The 18872-nt window shown below is 34.8% G+C and overlaps 1 protein-coding gene across 1 annotated transcript; it reads right to left on the minus strand.

The window, feature by feature from the left end:
• Positions 1-6930: 6930 nt before the first annotated feature.
• On the minus strand, positions 6931-17002 carry LOC124532109 (leucine-rich repeat-containing protein 40-like). Its single transcript, XM_047106792.1, has 11 exons — positions 16677-17002; positions 16420-16604; positions 16078-16281; positions 15739-15862; positions 15487-15656; positions 14989-15131; positions 13775-13960; positions 13352-13495; positions 10136-10324; positions 9392-9583; positions 6931-7132 (listed from the first exon to the last, which is right to left on the minus strand). Exons 1-11 carry the CDS (start codon positions 16843-16845, stop codon positions 7027-7029), a joined length of 1812 nt encoding a protein of 603 aa, XP_046962748.1. The 5' UTR covers positions 16846-17002; the 3' UTR covers positions 6931-7026.
• Positions 17003-18872: the final 1870 nt, after the last annotated feature.

Below are 18872 nucleotides of genomic sequence, written 5' to 3' on the forward strand. Positions count from 1 at the left end.
TCTACTTTCAAACGCAAGAAATTCATGTATCCGTACAACTCTTGAAGCGTTGTTTGGAAAGCGCCCGAGCATTTATAATAAGTACGATTTGTTTCATAAAATTGAATGCGATCGAAAGTGTTGAGTTTCTATGAAAATTAAATTATGTTGTTTTTAGTAACAAATATTTCATAATGTGAGAACTGTTATTAGCCTAATAGTTATTAAGTATTTGTTATTTTGTTTATCAACGGCTGTATGTTCTCCAGTTAAATAAATAAATAACTAGCTGTTTTGCGGCTTTGCTTGCGTTTAATGTGAATATATTTACAAATTAACTTAAAATATTACATTGATGCTTGGTTTACAAAAAAGTAGCATATGTCCTTTCTCATGCAGACTATTTGTATACCAAATTTCATTTAAGTCGGTCCAGTAATTTAGGCGTAAAAGTGAGATAGGCAGACATAGAGTTACTTTAATTATAAAATGATACAATTATTTTAACTTAATTTTATGCAGGGTACCCCTCGTCCTGCCTATTATGTGATGACCCACAAAGGCAATCTGTTATGTTAATTGGATTACATTGAAGTATTGTTATGTAAATGTTCATAGACTAGGTACAAATTTACGTGAGCAGTTTGATGAAAAAAACTTGTCAAGAGCAAGTATCGCGTGCCGAGTTGTACTTAGATCATAAACAAGAGTTACTTAGTTCTAGACGATTGCATCGATAGTCCTTTTATAAATATTTGTAACATCATACATATTACTCGTTAGGTACTCACTTCAAAGCCCAATTTTCCTCTTGTAAATGTGTATATCAAACTCCTGCTTCTGGGCTTTGACCTTATCCTCAGTGACCTTTGATAATTTCCATCGATTCGTTTTGTAGATATTATTTTGTGTTTGTATCATTATGAAGAATTATATACTTATCATGTAGAGTGATACTTTTATGCGTTGGTCAAGTGGCTGGGCACATGGCCGCAACTTTTAAGGTCCTGGGTTCAAAAACTCGGTTGTGTTTGTCTAAATAGTCTCGGAAAGCACGTAAAACCGTTGGTGCTGCACGTAAGCCTTACGCTCCAGGCCGTTACAGGACTCCTCGGATTATAAAGAGAATGGACCTGTTTGCACTCGTACTTACACATTAGTTGGTCTGGTCTGTATAGGAAATTGATACAGGAGTATTATGATTATATTATACATTTCAAATACGAAACAATTCACCTGTGTCCTGTTCCCTTTATCAGTGCTTAGACTTTCAATTGTTTTCGCGTGTGATTCATTCATTTCTTCATAATGAATCATGTAACTTATTTTATATTCAATATTTCTATTTCAATTGCATTTTCGTATATATTTGGATCCACGCTGTCCGTTCGGTGCGTTCAATATTTAATGTGCCAACAATTCCATTAGGGACTGATAATTATAATGACAATTTAAAAGGAATAATACTCTTAGTAGTTAAAGCTCTGATCAACTATTGAAATAAAATAACAACATTGCTTTATTGTTTATTGTGCGTTATAAATATTAAAATAAACGATTTAATCACACAAAATAATAACAATGGTAAAATGAAAAATACCACAAAACACGCAAAATGGCTAAGCTGTGAAAGTTCAGGTACGCTATAGCTATTGTGATTCATAAACACGCTTTAAGACATACTAATTTATACTTGACATGGAAAAAAAACTGCTGTAGTAGGAAACCGCGTACACATTGTAAATATTGCAAAAACATGCGAGGCAACGACTGATTTCATTTACATTACAAGTTAGACAAATTTCTTTAAATGTAATAGGTTATTATTCAAACGAATTATTTTATCCGCGAACTGATTGTTATCTGTCAAAATTTCTTTTTTTTTCTGTTCGTATTCCTGGGCGTTAAATGAAAAAGGGGGGAAAATTAATAACCTATAATTCCCATACTGTTTTTTTCTTAATTCCGACCTTATGGTTTTCACATATTTGACACAAAGTAAATATAGACATTCAAAATAACATTTAATTTTGACTAGCATTATTCTATAAATAATAAATAACGAGTATAATACTTATAAACAATAATTTGAAGAAAATTATTCTAAACATCGTTTTGAGAACTAAAGTATACTTTTGTTGTCTAGAATAACTAACTAAAACCATCTTTACATTCGACCCATATTCGAAGTACGGACGAGTTCGATGTATTGTCGATTGTCGAGACACACAAAGGGAGCGCCATTATAATAGGGTGACCAAATTGCGCAGGATTATTGTAGACGTCACAGAAAGCAGACTGTCAGTGAAATAGATATTCGATCAATTTATATTTTTGTGTTGCCTTGCATATTATATGTTACCAATTGTAATGTGTCCGCGGTTTTACATCTAAATCATTATAAAATTCATAAAAAAATATTTCACATTTTAATATTTTTAGGAATGTTATATTTTCTTACAGTTTTTATCGACATTCAATATCAGTAGAACAAAATCACGTTTTATACAAGTCCAAATGGAACTAAATTTGCAAGAAAAATAGAAAAAAATATAGATTTCGATTTCAAATAACAAAATATAATCTTGAGGAAAATTTTTCGATTATACAAAATTTAAAAATGTATTTACATAAAATACCAAAAAATATCTTAATATAAATGAAACTGTCGTCTAATCATAATGTTTCACAATTTCTATTTATTTTTTTAAATCAAAATTATTTCAAAAGATCTTTGTTAATCAATGAAAGATTTCTAATTCAACTCGTCTATGAATTCCCTTTTGTTAGCATTCCTTATAAAAATCTATGAATCTAACAATACTGAAAATGCAGATTGTATATTGAAAATATTTTTTTTTATTTTAACAACTTTTATATCGCAATTTCATTTAACAAGTTTTAAAATGTAGAGAATATACAATTGCTAAATCATTGGTAGCCTCAAACTCTAGTTTAGTAAAACTGTATCAAGAAAATTTAATAATATGTTCAAAGATATTAATATTATAGAAAATTTGCGATACTGGAATATATGTTATAGTCAAAGACCAAAGCTTCGTCACTCCTAGGTTTATCTAGTCAATCTTCAAAACTGCAAAGAACGCTTTTAAATCCAAACCATTCATGTATTTCAACTTTTTTTTTTTAATGTCGACACTAACGTTTTGAGTCAACTGCTAAATCTTAGCTTGAATAGGGGTTTATTTCATCAGAAGTTGATATGGTATATGGATCTGTTTAAGTATTTTACTAAAAATTCATTGCAAGTAAAAGTTCTTCTATATATTTAAAAATACTAACAAGAGAATTGATAAAAACACACAAATTATATGAGTTCACTATTCACTTGCCAATTTACTGTCAATGTATGGACAATGTCCTTACAGTTTATAATACCTTTTAAATCGATCGATATTTATTTCCCTAGGTCACAACCAACAGGCAAATTAATATTATGGTTGATAAATACTGGAGCTTCATTTAGCAACAACGATATTAACAATAAGGGCTTGATTCTTATCAATTTCATAATACTTTCGTTATGACGATTTCTTTATTTAATTAATTGATTAGTTATCTCAATCAAGTTTTGTTTGGCAAAAGAATGTATATTTAATGATTTCTTTGGTGCACATATACTGATCTGTAGAGCTTTTCCGTATGAATTAAATTCATTAATCGCTCTCGTGAAATGTCGAAAAATGATGCTCTTTAATTAAATGTTATAATTTCCATTTTTGACATTTCACAGTCGTCGTTCGAAAATGTTCGTGACGTTAAGTTTGGTTTTACAGAGAAGTATTTTGTAGAGCTGGATTGGATTCTGGATATTTTTATTATATTATTAACACACGTGAATACCAAGGCAACAATTTTTATACTAAAATAAAATGTAACTACCAAGTTTAAGTAAAAAAAGCTAATAATAGAATTTTGACGCATCACGAAAATAATTTGTCAAACCTAGGAACATACATGACATGTGTCTTTTGTCTATAACATATATAAATATATATATATAGTGTAAAGGCTTAGCTCAAATATTGGGTATAGACTGCATGGAAAGCATACCTAGAACAAGTTGGAAAACCCTTAATTCTACAAGCAAGTATTGTAAGTTAGCATCGCACGCCGCAACATTTAAACTAATTGAAGAATTGCAATTTAACTTTTGTACTTTACTTAAATATTAGCTACAATCATATTTTATATCGAAAATAATCATTCAGAATGAGACAGTCATTTTCTGTATAATATAGCGAAATTTATATTATCGAGTAAAATTTTCAAAAAATAAACTTCTCGATCCGACATAAAACCGTACCATGATCGTACACTAAACGTAAACTACATATGTTTTCTTGATCGTATAATTCAAGTCATCAAGTGTTGATGAAAAGCATCATAATAATGGTTTTTTTTTATTAAAAAATATTTTATTTGTAAAACTAACAAACCGATGGTTTTGGATCCAGACGTAAAATACGTCTAGACGGATATTTATGTGTGAAATATTAACGTATGAATGTATGATTATCCAATGACATGAACTTTGAATCAATCTTTTTGAAGATTAGGTAAGGTACGCTTTAGAGTCTTTGCAGCACTTTAGTACGATCGGACGATTCTTAGTTTTCAAATCTGTCACGGTACGGTCTTAAACACAAGAAAGAGGTTGAATACATTTTTTATAATATGCAATATTTGGCATTTAGCTGCATAGTTATTTATAGAATAACAACACATTAAGCTTACAATTTTCTCCACACGATTCTTAATAACAAATAAATTTAGTATTATCTTTGTTAGTTACAACATTTCCGTACAATAATAAATCTTATTAAATAATAAATAACAAAAAAATAAAAACATTTCAATTAACAGCAACAAAATATCAGCGGTGGTAATCAGGTACAAAAAAAAATAATAATCAAAAGATTTGGCTAATCTAGCTTTGGCTCAGCTGGCTGATGTTTCTCGAAATATGGCAACATCAATGACTCTAAGCATTTAAGCTTATTTTCCGGTAACTATAATCAACCACAATGATTCGTTTTGCTTACGGTTTGTAGAAATGTCCACGGGACGTAATTCAGAAGCTGCGATTGGCTTGCTACCACAGATAATATATATCTTATATATAAAAATTATAAATGTCACATAGACATTTTTTTTTAATTTGGTTTAAGTCCATACAGCCAGCAGGCTACAGATTAATAAAAAAATTCCACAATTATTAAGCAAAACGAATTATTGCATTTCTCGAATGTAACCGGTCGTAAAATTAAGAATACATTTAATTTAGACTTTTAGAAAATACTTTTGGTAACCTATTTGATAAAACTATCTGTATAATTGAGCCACCTCGATTACAATTCATTATCAAATACAAATTTTGATCAAAATAATGACATTTGACCGCGTGAAATATTGTAAATGATATTTTTAATGAATTTGATAGCTGACTATTATATTATCACACACAATCAAATACTAATATAGGCAATAGTCATTTTCGCTGCTATTCTGTCTACGAAATAGACACGATACAATGAGGGCTATCGCGCTTGAATTTGCCGCGAAAGGCGCTAGTGTAGTCAGCTCTTTAGATATGTCAAATGTTTACTGTTTCAACTTTCAAAGACATCTTTTATTTTTTCATCGCGGATATTCAATTTAATTTAAATGATTATGGTAGAAACAAATTATATGATCCCTTTTTTCAGGAGAGCGCAATACTGAGGCACAAGCAATATTTTATTTATTTCGATATTAATTTAATAAATATATCAAATTATAATTTATATATACCATTAATTGACCTTGAACGATAGCCCTCATTAAGTATTGTATGACACATACAAACATTACACTCGTAATATTTTTATAATACACATAACTTAATTCGGTTTTATTATCATTAAACTTTATATATATTTTTTGATATTATTTTACGTAAGTCATATAATTACGTGAAATAATATATATTAATTTGAAATGGGTGAAGTATTTGTTCTCATGCTTTCAACCATAGATTACAAATTTGCTCAAAGATTTCTGTTTTTCAATTCTTTTTTTACATTTCATAATAAATGTTTAAGCTGATCTTCAAAAATAAAATTTTAAAGCAAAAATGCTTTGATTTCGATTGATTACATAGATTAAAAAAAAAATAGATATGCGCTTCTGATCAAAAGGCTGACCTAAAATTTCCATTTTATCTTTTTCGAATTTTACGTCACGATACATAATGCCAGTGTTGCGATTCCGGACTATTTTACGAGAAGGAAACCAAAATCGTCTCAATAAAATACGATTTGTATTGTATGGAATTGAAATATTAAAGGCAAACTATCCGCGGTTTTGCAAGGATGTTTCCTCGTTGTCAAAAGTAACGCAAATTAAAAAAATAGTTAAATGTAAAGTATTAATGGACGGATGATTGTTATTATAAATTCATTTTATATATAACAATATTATAAATATTTGGTTATGGCAATGGAATTTTATCAGCACCGTTTTTATTTGTTTAGACAGATTTACAACATGGAGTTTTTTTTTTAAATAATTTACTTTAATCATAAAAAATCTTTTGATTGCGAATCTTTTGCGCCTGTGTGTGTGTGTGTGTGTGTACTGTGTGCAGTGTACTGTAACCAAGTTTAATGCGCAAGTATTGTTTATTGTTTGACCATATTATATGTTACTCAGTAAGAACTGCAAGAGATCAGCATTGATATGATGCGCGTAAAATAAACGCGAGTATGGAGCTCACAGCTTACAGTTTCTGGGACGACTCCATTTTTAAATTTTTTTTTTTTTTGTAAAAATATTTAAAATTCGTCAAATAAGGTCTCATGGAAACTCACGTCGACTATCATTTGAATCAGTTTTGTGGTTGAGTCGTGTAACGTAACATACAGAAAAGAGTCATTTTCGCATTCATAATATTCGTTAAGAAGTATAAATATCGTCTAATACACTGGCATTATGTTCCGCGGCGCAAGTAACACACAAATCGGTCAGCCTTATGTAACGTGCTCACTAAGTAGGTATTCGGTCCCTGAGATACGAGAGTATGGAGGCGGTGCCTTTGGCGAGTACTGCGTGTCGCGGCTGACGGAAACAGTTGCCCGTCAGCTCCAACGATCTGGAAGTCAATTTAAATATTATTAATTTCGACTCGATTGTATTTAAAGGAAGGAAAGGAGTCGAGATGTTTTGATGATTTTTGGTTCAAACCCAGGCAAGCACCGCTGATTCATGTGCTTAATTTGTCTTTATCATTCATCTCGTGCTCAGCGATGAAGGAAAAAATCGTGAGGAAACCTGCATGTGACAAATTTCATAGAAATTCTGCCACATGTGTATTCCACCAACCCGCATTGGAACAGCGTGGTGGAATATGTTCCAAACCTTCTCCTCAAAGGGAGAGGAGGCCTTTAGCCCAGCAGTGGGAATTTACAGGCTGTTGTTGTTTGTTGTTTTTTTGTTTGTATTTAAATATAATATCCCAGCGCTGCACTAAGTTCTCGACTTCGGCACAAATTTTCATCCGAGTCCTAGAGTTTTCCTCACGATGTTTTCCTTCACCGCCAAACATGGAATAAGATATTGACTGCACTATTATGCACTCGATAACTCTGTCATTCTTTCAGTCGTGTCCGAAAACGCGTGTCTTTTGATAAAGATTCATTAGTTGTAATCATTAGGCCTATTAGGCTCAAAGCTGCTCAGTAGCGTCGAAAATTTTATCTAGCCACTCTCAACCCCTGAATATCGAAGTGTATATATAGAAGTGATCAATTAGCGATGGTTACGTAGAATTGGGATGGATGGGATTCGTAGAAAATTCAATGTAAATTTCGAATGCTAAATAAATATGTAGTTTTTTTGATAGACCACTGCAGAATTACAGTAATTCTTTGGCGCAACTCACTGAAGCGTTACTATGCCGTACGACCTCGCGTTTTGTATTTCACAATAGACTTATGTTTACAAGTAATCCCACTTATCTCATCTATACACTTACGTCCTTCATTTCCAATCAATATACTGTCAATGTGTATTATGTATTCGACCTCCAGTACGTACAGGGCCGTATTTAGGGGAGGGCAACCGGGGCAACTGCCCTGGGGCCTCCACATAAGGGGGCCACGTCAGTTTTCAGCGAGTTAACAAATACCCAGATATAGTAATGTTACTACTTAATATTTTAAAAGTTACCGATAAAAGTAAATAAATCATAGCTGACTGATTTCAATAAAAAAATCTAATTAATTCATAATAATATGATTATTAGGGTATTCACGCTTCTGTTTGTCTAGGGCCCCCACTGCTTTGTAGCCCGGGGGCCTCCAGACCTTTAAATCCGACTCTGAGTACGTGGAAGTTGAGCTATTTAGAAGTATTTATGTGAGTTCATCTGAAATATTTTTTGGGCTTTGCGCGAGCTCCTAATGGTGCCACGCATTCGACATATAATAATCTACCACTAAACATCAAGGTCACAAGGGACGTAACATCGTAGCTCGTGGTACGGTAAGGTTGGGTACGCTTTGGGCGCGCTAGGTGTGTGGTGTGTGGCGTGTGGCGTGTGGTGTGTGGTGTGTGGTGTGTGGTGTGTGGCGTGTGGTGTGTGGCGTGTGGCGTGTGGTGTGTGGTGTGTGGTGTGTGGTGTGTGGCGTGTGGTGTGTGGCGTGTGGTGTGTGGTGTGTGGTGTGTGGCGTGTGGTGAGTGGCGTGAGGCGTGTGGTGTGTGGTGTGTGGTGTGTGGTGTGTGGTGTGTGGTGTGTGGCGTGTGGCGTGTGGTGTGTGGTGTGTGGCGTGTGGTGTGTGGTGTGTGGTGTGTGGAGAGTGGAGAGTGGTGTGTGGCGTGTGGCGTGTGGCGTGTCACGTGTGGCGTGTGGCGTGTGGTGTGTGGCGTGTGGCGTGTGGCGTGTGGCGTGTGGTGTGTGGTGTGTGGTGTGTGGTGTGTGGCGTGTGGTGAGTGGCGTGAGGCGTGTGGTGTGTGGTGTGTGGTGTGTGGTGTGTGGAGAGTGGAGAGTGGTGTGTGGTGTGTGGTGTGTGGCGTGTGGTGTGTGGTGTGTGACGTGTGGTGTGTGGTGTGTGGCGTGTGGTGTGTGGCGTGTGGTGTGTGGTGTGTGGTGTGTGGTGTGTGGTGTGTGGCGTGTGGCGTGTGGTGTGTGGTGTGTGGCGTGTGGCGTGTGGCGTGTGGTGTGTGGTGTGTGGTGTGTGGCGTGTGGTGTGTGGTGTGTGGAGAGTGGTGCGTGGTGTGTGGTGTGTGGCGTGTGGTGAGTGGAGAGTGGTGAGTGGTGTGTGGTGTGTGGAGAGTGGAGAGTGGTGTGTGGTGTGTGGTGTGTGGTGTGTGGTGTGTGGTGTGTGGCGTGTGGTGCGTGGTGGGCAGTCACCTCAGGTGCGTGAAGGTGCCGAGCTCGGGCGGCACGGCGCGGATGTCGTTGTTGCGCAGGTCGAGCGCGGCGAGGCGCGTCAGGCGCGCGAGCGCGTCCGACGACACGTTGATCTCGTCGATGCGGTTGTCGGCCGCCAGCAGGATTTCCAGCTTTTCCAGATCGTACACGCATCTCGGGATCTTCGTGAACCTACAGCGACGTGACGGGCACGTTCCGTTTCACTTTCACGAAATCTAATACTCCTCTCGTGTGTGGAATGTACTAGAGTATGAGATCAAAGTCGTTCGGATTTTGTATCGAAATCGATTTCGATCGTATATCGTATCGTCATTATATTTTTTAGGTTAATGAAATATATATATATATGTTCGTTGGTGCGGTTTTAGTATAAGAAATAATCTAATTATAATAGCGCGAGTAATTTTGGAAATCATACCACACCTATAAAAATACATCAGTGTCAATATAGACGGTGGCGCATGCAGTACCGCATATTTACCGTTTAATCAGTTAATTACATTCTAACCTAACTTATCTAAATCATTTTTGTTTTCAGGAGAGTCTCCTTTCTTATTCTCAGGAAAACTTTTTCTATGAAAGGAAGATGAATTGATTGACGTCATGGAGGCAGCTTGTTGTACGTCACCATTTAGTATAGAGGTCATTTCATACATATTGTATATAATATAGAATTAAACAAGAGTTTATGACGTCATAAATAAGGAAACAAAATAAACTTACTTATTGTTAGATATGACTAGTTCCCTCAAATCCTTCAAGTTTCCGATTTCGATGGGCAAGTCGTTCAGACAGTTTTTGCCCAAGTCCAGGTAAAGCAAATTTTTACAAACACTTATTTCCGCTGGAACACTCTCGATGCTGTTCGAAGATAATATCAACTGAGTCAGTGTATCTCGCACGTGGTGAAGCCTAAAAATATAAATACTGAGTTACGTATTTTTAAAACATAATACTGTACCTGAAGCCGTTGTTTTCTAATACTGGATTATTTATTATTAAAAACTACTCGCCTGTTTTCAGATTTAGGTAGCTTTGCAGTTCATAAATATAATTAAAATAATGTATATTTATAAGCCGATAAAACTTTACAACAACGTTAATTTAAGAGTCATGATGGCCCAGTGATTAGAACGCGTGCATCTTAACCGATGATTGCGGGTTCAAACCCAGGCAAGCACCGCTGATTCATGTGCTTAATTTGTCTTTATAATTTATCTCGTGCTCAGCGGTGAAGGAAAACATCGTGAGGAAACCTGCATGTGACAAATTTCATAGAAATTCTGCCACATGTGTATTCCACCAAACCGCATTGGAGCGTGGTGGAATATGTTCTAAACCTTTAGCCCAGCAGTGGGAATTTACAGGCTGTTGTTTTTGTTATTTAGGGTTGCACCCGTAGGTCTGTGGAACACTCTACAGACTAATTAATCCAATGTTGATGCAGAAATATCAAGAAAGTAACGCGAACATTGGTTGAGTAAAGTGACCACCTTTGTTGACCATGTGGAGAGTCAAGAACTTTTTTCGGTCGAATCCGAATGCCATTCCATTGAATTAAGAGAACGAGTAATTGGACAGTTCACTTGGTGTTTCCGCACACACTTGAGCGCTATAATATCTAGCTCAGGTTGTGTGTCTATTGAATATGTACAGTATCATCTAATAACATCATAAGATAAGACAGTACAGGTACTTTATCAGATTATTGGACAATTGCCAAGGTAAATGATCTGTTTTATAATGCTCATTGCTATTGTAAAAAAGTGTATACTTTTCGAGACATTATAGACCGGGAGACGATAATGACAAAATATTTGGTTATTTGTACCAGTATGGCGGTTCTTCAGGGGTCTAATTACGTAAAGGCAAAAAGGAAAATGATTGTCATAGCGCTCGCACCGGCGGCCCAATCGCGTGGTCTTTAATCGAACGCGTCGAAAAAATAACGAGTGTCGAACGATTTGTTCCACAAAAATGCTTATATTTTCATTATCATCATCATCAATAATCTTCCGGTCTATTATAACATACTCGGGAAATGTAATTTCTAATGTTTTTTATGATCTTATTCAAAGTATACTCTAGGTATCATGTATTGGCTCTAATCAAATGTTATTAACATATTTGTTGCACCGCAAGATCAATTAATAGCTGTCTGGCCGTCATTTGACACGTCGTTCTATACACGCAAACGAAGTTAAACATGTTAATTAAGGCCACAGATTTCTACTGTCGTATCACATAACACATTAGCACGTCTCATCTGATGTGTTCCTAGAATAATATAATAATAAAAAAAAACAAAAGCATAGCGGTTTTTTTTGTTGTCGGCGAATTTCAATTCCAACTTAATTAATAAATACTATTTAACATTAAAATGTTATTAAAAAAAAAGTTTCATTATATTGGCGCCAATCGTGATCATGATCATCGTTCACAGGCTGTGTTCCTTAGTAAAAGAAAATGGACTTTAAATATTAAGAAAAAGTTTAAATTTATTATTACCATTCATTACATATTCAAAAATATTACGTTATTGTGAAATTATTAAAATGATAGTAAAATAACTAAAAAAATGAGGACAAAAGTAAAATTACATATATTTCGTGACCAGTCTACTGTACTATCTTTATGCATACCAATAAAATTCAAATGTCTGTCTGTTATTGAAACTACCACGTCATTTGCGATTTTCCAAAACAAAGCAAATATAATTTTATTATTTTTATGTCGGTCTATATATATAAAATCTTCGAAACGGGTAAAAACAGATATTTTATTACTTGGTAGGGCTTGGTGCAAGCCCGTCTGGGTAGGTACCACCCACTCATCAGTTATTCCACCGCCAAATAACACTACTCAGTATTGTTGTGTTCCGGTTTAAAGGGTGAGTGAGCCAGTGTAACTACAGGCACAAGGGACATAACATCTTAGTTACCAAGGTTGGTGGCGCATTGACGATGTAAGGAATATTTAATATTTCTTACAGCATCATTGTCTATGGGTGGTGGTGACCACTTACCATCAGGTGGCCCATATGCTCGTCCGCCAACCTATACCATAAAAAATATATATTATAAGGAATTCGAGGAATCGTTAAGTTTCTATATCAGAATAACTGGTATAACACAAATTAAAATTCGAACAATATACACTTCCTTTCATATTGTTATATAAACTGTCTATTTAAAAATAAAATAAAACAATTGCGGAAGTTTATACGCTGTTTAACTTCACGCTACGACGATTAATATAACGCAAACTTTATGAAACCGACTTTTCTAATGCGAATTAAATGCGGGTGAAACCGCATGGCAAAATTAGTAACTTGAAATGTTCGAACCACAGATAAATACTAACAAAAGTTGTCAATAATACTAATATTCGACTTTCTATGGATAGGAAAATTTCCGCATATTTTTGTCTAATGTAACCCGCTTTACACGGATACAATATTGGTTTATACACAACTTTTAGAACTACAACAACAACAGCCTGTAAATTCCCACTGCTGGGCTAAAGGCCTCCTCTCCCTTTGAGGAGAAGGTTTTGGAACATATTCCACCACGCTGTTCCAATGCGGGTTGGTGGAATACACATGTGGCAGAATTTCTATGAAATTTATCACATGCAGGTTTCCTCACGATGTTTTCCTTCACCGCTGTGCACGATATGAATTATAAAGAAAAATTAAGCACATGAATCAGCGGTGCTTGCCTGGGTTTGAAACCGTAATCAACGGTTAAGATGCACGCGTTCTAACCACTGGGCCATCTCGACTAGAACTACAAACATTCAGAACTAATAAAACATAAAAAAATCAAATTTTTTCCTTCTATCATATGATGTGAATGTATTATACGCAGTATAAAAGACCTAGGCGTATACACGCCGTTATGCGACTTTGTTTTATACTATGCAGAGAAGTCAACTTACCCAGAGGGCACGGTTGTGAATCTGTTCCTAGATAAATCAACTATGTGAATTTCAGCATCGGCTGCTGCGATAAAAACGTCGTCCGGTATTGCTGTCAGCTCTTTCGAAGGCAACATTAACGCTAGATTTTTTTTCATAGTATATCTACAACAAAATCATACTATAACAAAACAAGGTTACACGTAATACACGTGTGGCTGAATTTTAATTTGAAATAAGACACAAGCAGGTTTCCTCACGATGTTTGCCTTCCCCACAAAGCACGAGTTAAAGTTTTGCAAGAAATGCTTACCTGGATTTGAACCCGCAGTTATCGGCTAAAACGCATTAAACTTTAGAAATCATATTATTAGAATAGACTATGATAAATATATGATATTGTAAAATAAACTCTATTACAATATAAATAAGACACAAACTCACTTGTCTGGCCAGTTAGCTTCATCGACCCTGGTCTCCTTCACGACCTCGTCCGTCATTCGATCTCGTAGATATTTCATCATCCTATCAGTGCCCCCTTTGATAATATCCTGTCGCACGCATGACAGCTTGTTACCCTCCATACTTATGCTCTGAAGCTGCGAGAGTAGACCTAGGTTTCTCGGTAAACTGAAAATTAAGGCATTTATCAAAAAACATGTTTTGCATTTTAGCTCAAATTAGCAAAACTGTTTTTAGCTTTTTACTGATACTTTTTGAGTTTGAGATGGCCCAGTGGTTAGAACGCTTGCATATTAACCGATGATTGCGTGTTCAAACCCAGGCAAGCACCACTATATATATGTGCTTAATTTGTGTTATAATTCATCTCGAGCTCGGCGGTGAAGGGAAACATCGTGAGGAAACCTGCATGTGTCCGAAATTCTGCCACATGTGCATTCCACCAACCCGCATTCGAACAGCGTGGTGAAATATGTTCCAAACCCTCTCCTTAATGGAAGAGGAGGCATCATCCCAACAGTGGGAAATTTACAGGCTGTTACTTTACTTTTTTGAGTTTTCTTTCATTACCATATAAGTAATTTTATTACTAATTAAATAAATTATCTAAAATAATTTAATTACATATCTGTTGAACTCTAATTATATTTATATGGACTGATACCCATTAGTCTTTTCTTGCCTTTGAAATTAATGGAATGATTTTCTTGAGACTTGGTATAGGCCTCATAACAATATCATAATAGCCAAGATAGGTAAAATACTTTTTAATTCATGCTCGATAATAAAGCAGATAGGAGTAAACATATAAAAAATATTATCAATTCAATTTATTTTCATTTTAATTATTCTCCTAAAGAATATTTATTCTATTATATATATTCTATAAAAAAATAATATTAATAAATAATGTTATATGTTCATCTTTGTCATAGTTAGGTTTCTATGTATTTGTATATATATTTGTTTGCGAAATCAATACATTACACATACAATGCTATTATATTTTTATATTTTTTGCACCATATATTCTATGTTCAACTTAGGGTTGGCATATAACTTTGTTTATATTATTATATGAGCAAATAAAAATATTTATATATCAATAAATGATCTCCAAATCAAATAAAAATACATACAAATAGTATCAATACTTCTACTTTTTAATTTCTATTTGTAGAAAAATTGCCACTTACTTGTTTAAGTTATTATTTGAAAGATCAAATCTTTTAAGCTTTTTCATAAGTGATATATTTTCCGGCAATACTTCCAATTTATTGTCTCTTACATTTAACACATTTAAATGTTGCATTTGATCACAGAATTCTTCAGTAATTTCCTTAAATATAAAACATATTTTAATCTCTTAATCTTAAGTAATCATACCCAATCCATATATAAAAAAATACATTTATTTTTCAACTAACTGTGCCCTCTACCTTGTACGTGTTTGAATTAAAAATAAATATTATTGTAGCCAGTTACTCTTTATTAAATCAGTTATCAGCCAGTGAAAATCCCATTAAAATCGGTCCAGCCGTTCCAGAGGTTAGCAAACAGACAGACAGACAGAAATATTGTAAAAAATGTTTTTTTGGTATATGTACAGTGTACACAGACATATGCATTGAGTAAAAAAGGGCCATTTTAATATTACAAACAGACACTCTAATTTTATTATATGTATAGATTACCTTTATAAAATTATTAGCTAAATATATTTCTTTTAAAGCCGTACATCCATAAAAATCTGGAAGCTCTTCAAGGTCATTATGATTAGCATCGAATATTTCCATTTTCCTCAATTCACCGAGCGGAGGTAACTTCATCAAATTATTATTATTAACATTCAGCTTTTTCAAATCTTAAACACATATAATAATATATAAAAAATGATAATTAAATTCAATATGAAATATAAATACATGTATTGATCTGTAATCTACCTCTTAGATTAACTATATCAGGAGGTAGCTCAGACAGTTGGTTATGACATAAGTTGAGTTCCATCAAGCGCACTAAATATCCCATTCCAGGCGGTAATACTGTCAACTTGTTATGCGATAAGTCCTGCATGTTATAAATTAGATTATAAGTATGATATATACAACTTGTAAATATTTTTATCAACTTATCTTAATCTTGCATTAAAGTACTTACAGGTAATAAAAATTGTATTAATGTTTAGTATAATATATCTATATATAGTATAGTCAGTTATAAAATGTATATACAGTTACTTATTGCTATTAGCAATAGCAGGAAATGATAAAGAATTCACTTACCAAAAATGTTAACATTACTAAATCTCCAAAGTCCGGCTCAATTTTCTGAAGCATATTATGAGAAATGCTCAGCCATCTCAGCTCACACAGTTTATAGAACTCTATCGGCAACACTTCCAGCTTATTATGATCTAAGCTCAAGTTTGATAAGTTGCTAAGTTCACCAAATTCAGCTGGAAGCTCAGTCAAAGCATTGTCATGAAGCTGCAATAAAATATAAATTTTTAGACAGTCATGATAAAATTTTAAGTCAAAGGATTAATGTACTTAATAAATATTACTGACAAAATTTAAGAGAACCCAATTTGAATAAAATAAAGAATTATTAAAAATACTACTTACCTTCAATGTAACAAGTTCCTGCAACATTTTTATGTCTGGAGATAATTTTTTAATAACATTAGAGCTGAGATCAAGCATCTTCAGGGGTTCTGCATTCCACCAGTTGTTCAGATCGCTCCGTGTGAAGTCTACTTCTTTGGTTTCATCCAACACCAATTCATTAATTTTCCAGACATTATCTGGTACTAAAAATAGTACGTTTAATTGTTATATGTTCTCCAATATACTTAGAAATGTTATTTAATATAAAAACGAACCTGTTCCTAGTCCTCTGTTACATAAACTCAACTGTCCTGTGCGCTTAGCCGATTTAATCAAACCAAGAGATAGCTCACTTTCATCTGCTTTTTTATCTTGAAGGTGAAAAACAGATTTATTGCAAATTTTTACTCTCGATTTAGTCGGTGTTGTATTTCGACGAGACATTTTAATATGTTACTACACAATAAATGGAAATTTTAAATGAAGTTATAATATCATGGCAATATATATGAACTGCGAAAGCCTCATTGAGGTTTTGTTATAAATTAATTACAAATACAAACTTAAACTATATAAAGATATGTTACGATTATGTTATGTCATAAGTCATATGTCAAATCACAAATGTCAATCTATAATCACAATGTTTGTAGAGTTGGGGGTTTTTTGCTTCGAGGTTGGGTATTGTTTACTACACGTGCGCGATCTCATTAGATTTTTTTACTAATATCGCTTAGTTTCACTAATATTTGTTTTGTCCTGTGTTGTTCCGTGTGTGTTACTTGTTGTGAGGTAAGTTTATCTTTAATTAGTTAGTAGTTGGTGATGGAATCTGAGGAGCCCCCGGATGGGGGCGGAGGTGACTCCATATGTCATGATGAAGAGATGGTTACTGAGGCTATAATTAGAGAAGACAGTAAAAAAGTCTTGAAGGCTACCAAACGCCCTCAAACCGCGGAAGAGAATATTATTATAAACAAAAAAGTTGCTTCCTGTCCTCCTAGCGCTTCCATCCAGCACACATTTACACTCCCCGAGTTTAGTGGCACTAAACTCAAGTATACCGACTCTGATCAAGGGCCTTTCATTGTCCATGTCTCTCGAGTGGAACCCGAGCCATCAGCTGGCTATAACATTAACCTGCTTAAATTTGCCCAAACTATTTACAAAAACAATGTCTCTGGTGTCCTCAAGGGAGGAATTAAATCAGCAGGACGCAACCGTGTTGTTGTTGAATTTCAGAATGCTTCCTCTGCCAATAATTTTATTGAGAATCCACTGTTTCAAGAGCTTAAATATAATATAATTATCCCAGCTTTCCACATTACCCGAATGGGTATTGTGAAGCAAATCCCCGTCGACTGGTCTATGGAGGAGTTCTTGAATTGTATTGAATGCTACACCCCCGGTTGCCGGGCTATAAAAGCTAGAAGGCTAAATCGCAAATCTATTACTGATGGTAAAGCTGAGTGGCTACCAACTCAAACAGTTGTTGTTACATTTTTAGGTCAAACTCTGCCTGAGAGAATCTATTGCTGTTACACATCCCTTCCAGTAACCCTGTACTCCCTTCCCACTATCCAGTGCAATAATTGCTGCCGCTTTGGACATACCCAAGATAAATGCAGGTCCAAACCAAGGTGCTTTATCTGTGCTCAAGCTCATCCAGGACGTTCGTGTCAAATACCCCATAGTCAGGCTACATGTCTGTCCTGCTCCGGTTCACATATGGCTACTGACCCCAATTGTCCTGAACATATGAGACAAAAGCAAATAAAAATTGTAATGTCAGAGGAAAATATCCCATACCTTGAAGCCTCTCTCCGTTTTCGCCCTACTCGCCGCTCTTTTGCTGACTCCACACGCTCTCCTCCCAGCTCTTTGTCCACTCCCCCTCGCCCTACTATGAGCCCTCTCACTCCAATCTATGAAATCTCCAGCCCTTTAATCCCTCCTATTTCGTCCAAACGGACAACTTTATCTGTCAAGCAACAACCTCGTCCTCCCCTTAGTAAGGGATTTGACAAAGACGCTCACTTTGCCCTTGTTTCTTCTCCAAAATCTTCCCAACCTAATGGCTGTGCTCTTACAACTTCAGATAATCATTCTAGACAAAATCCTGAATTATCCGACATCATCCAACTTTTGCTTTCTTTAATTGATATTATTACCCAGCATAATATCAGTTTACCGTACACTGTCACTGAAAAACTTAATCGGTTCACACCTAGTTCTTTTAATAAAAATGGTAACAATTCTTCAATGGAATTGCAAGAGCATTAGGCATAAAAAACATGAAATTATCTCTCTAATTAACTCTTATCATCCTCATATTTTGGCCATCTCAGAGACATGGTTAAAGCCGGGTTCGCGTTTTCGGGTTCCTGGATATTCATGTCTCCGCGATGATCATGTTAGTGGATGGGATGGAAGTGCCATTCTTCTTAAGCATTCCCTTACCTACTCCTTGA

This window comes from Vanessa cardui, chromosome 8 (genome assembly GCF_905220365.1).
Source record: "Vanessa cardui chromosome 8, ilVanCard2.1, whole genome shotgun sequence".
In the NCBI taxonomy this organism is placed as follows: domain Eukaryota; kingdom Metazoa; phylum Arthropoda; class Insecta; order Lepidoptera; family Nymphalidae; genus Vanessa; species Vanessa cardui.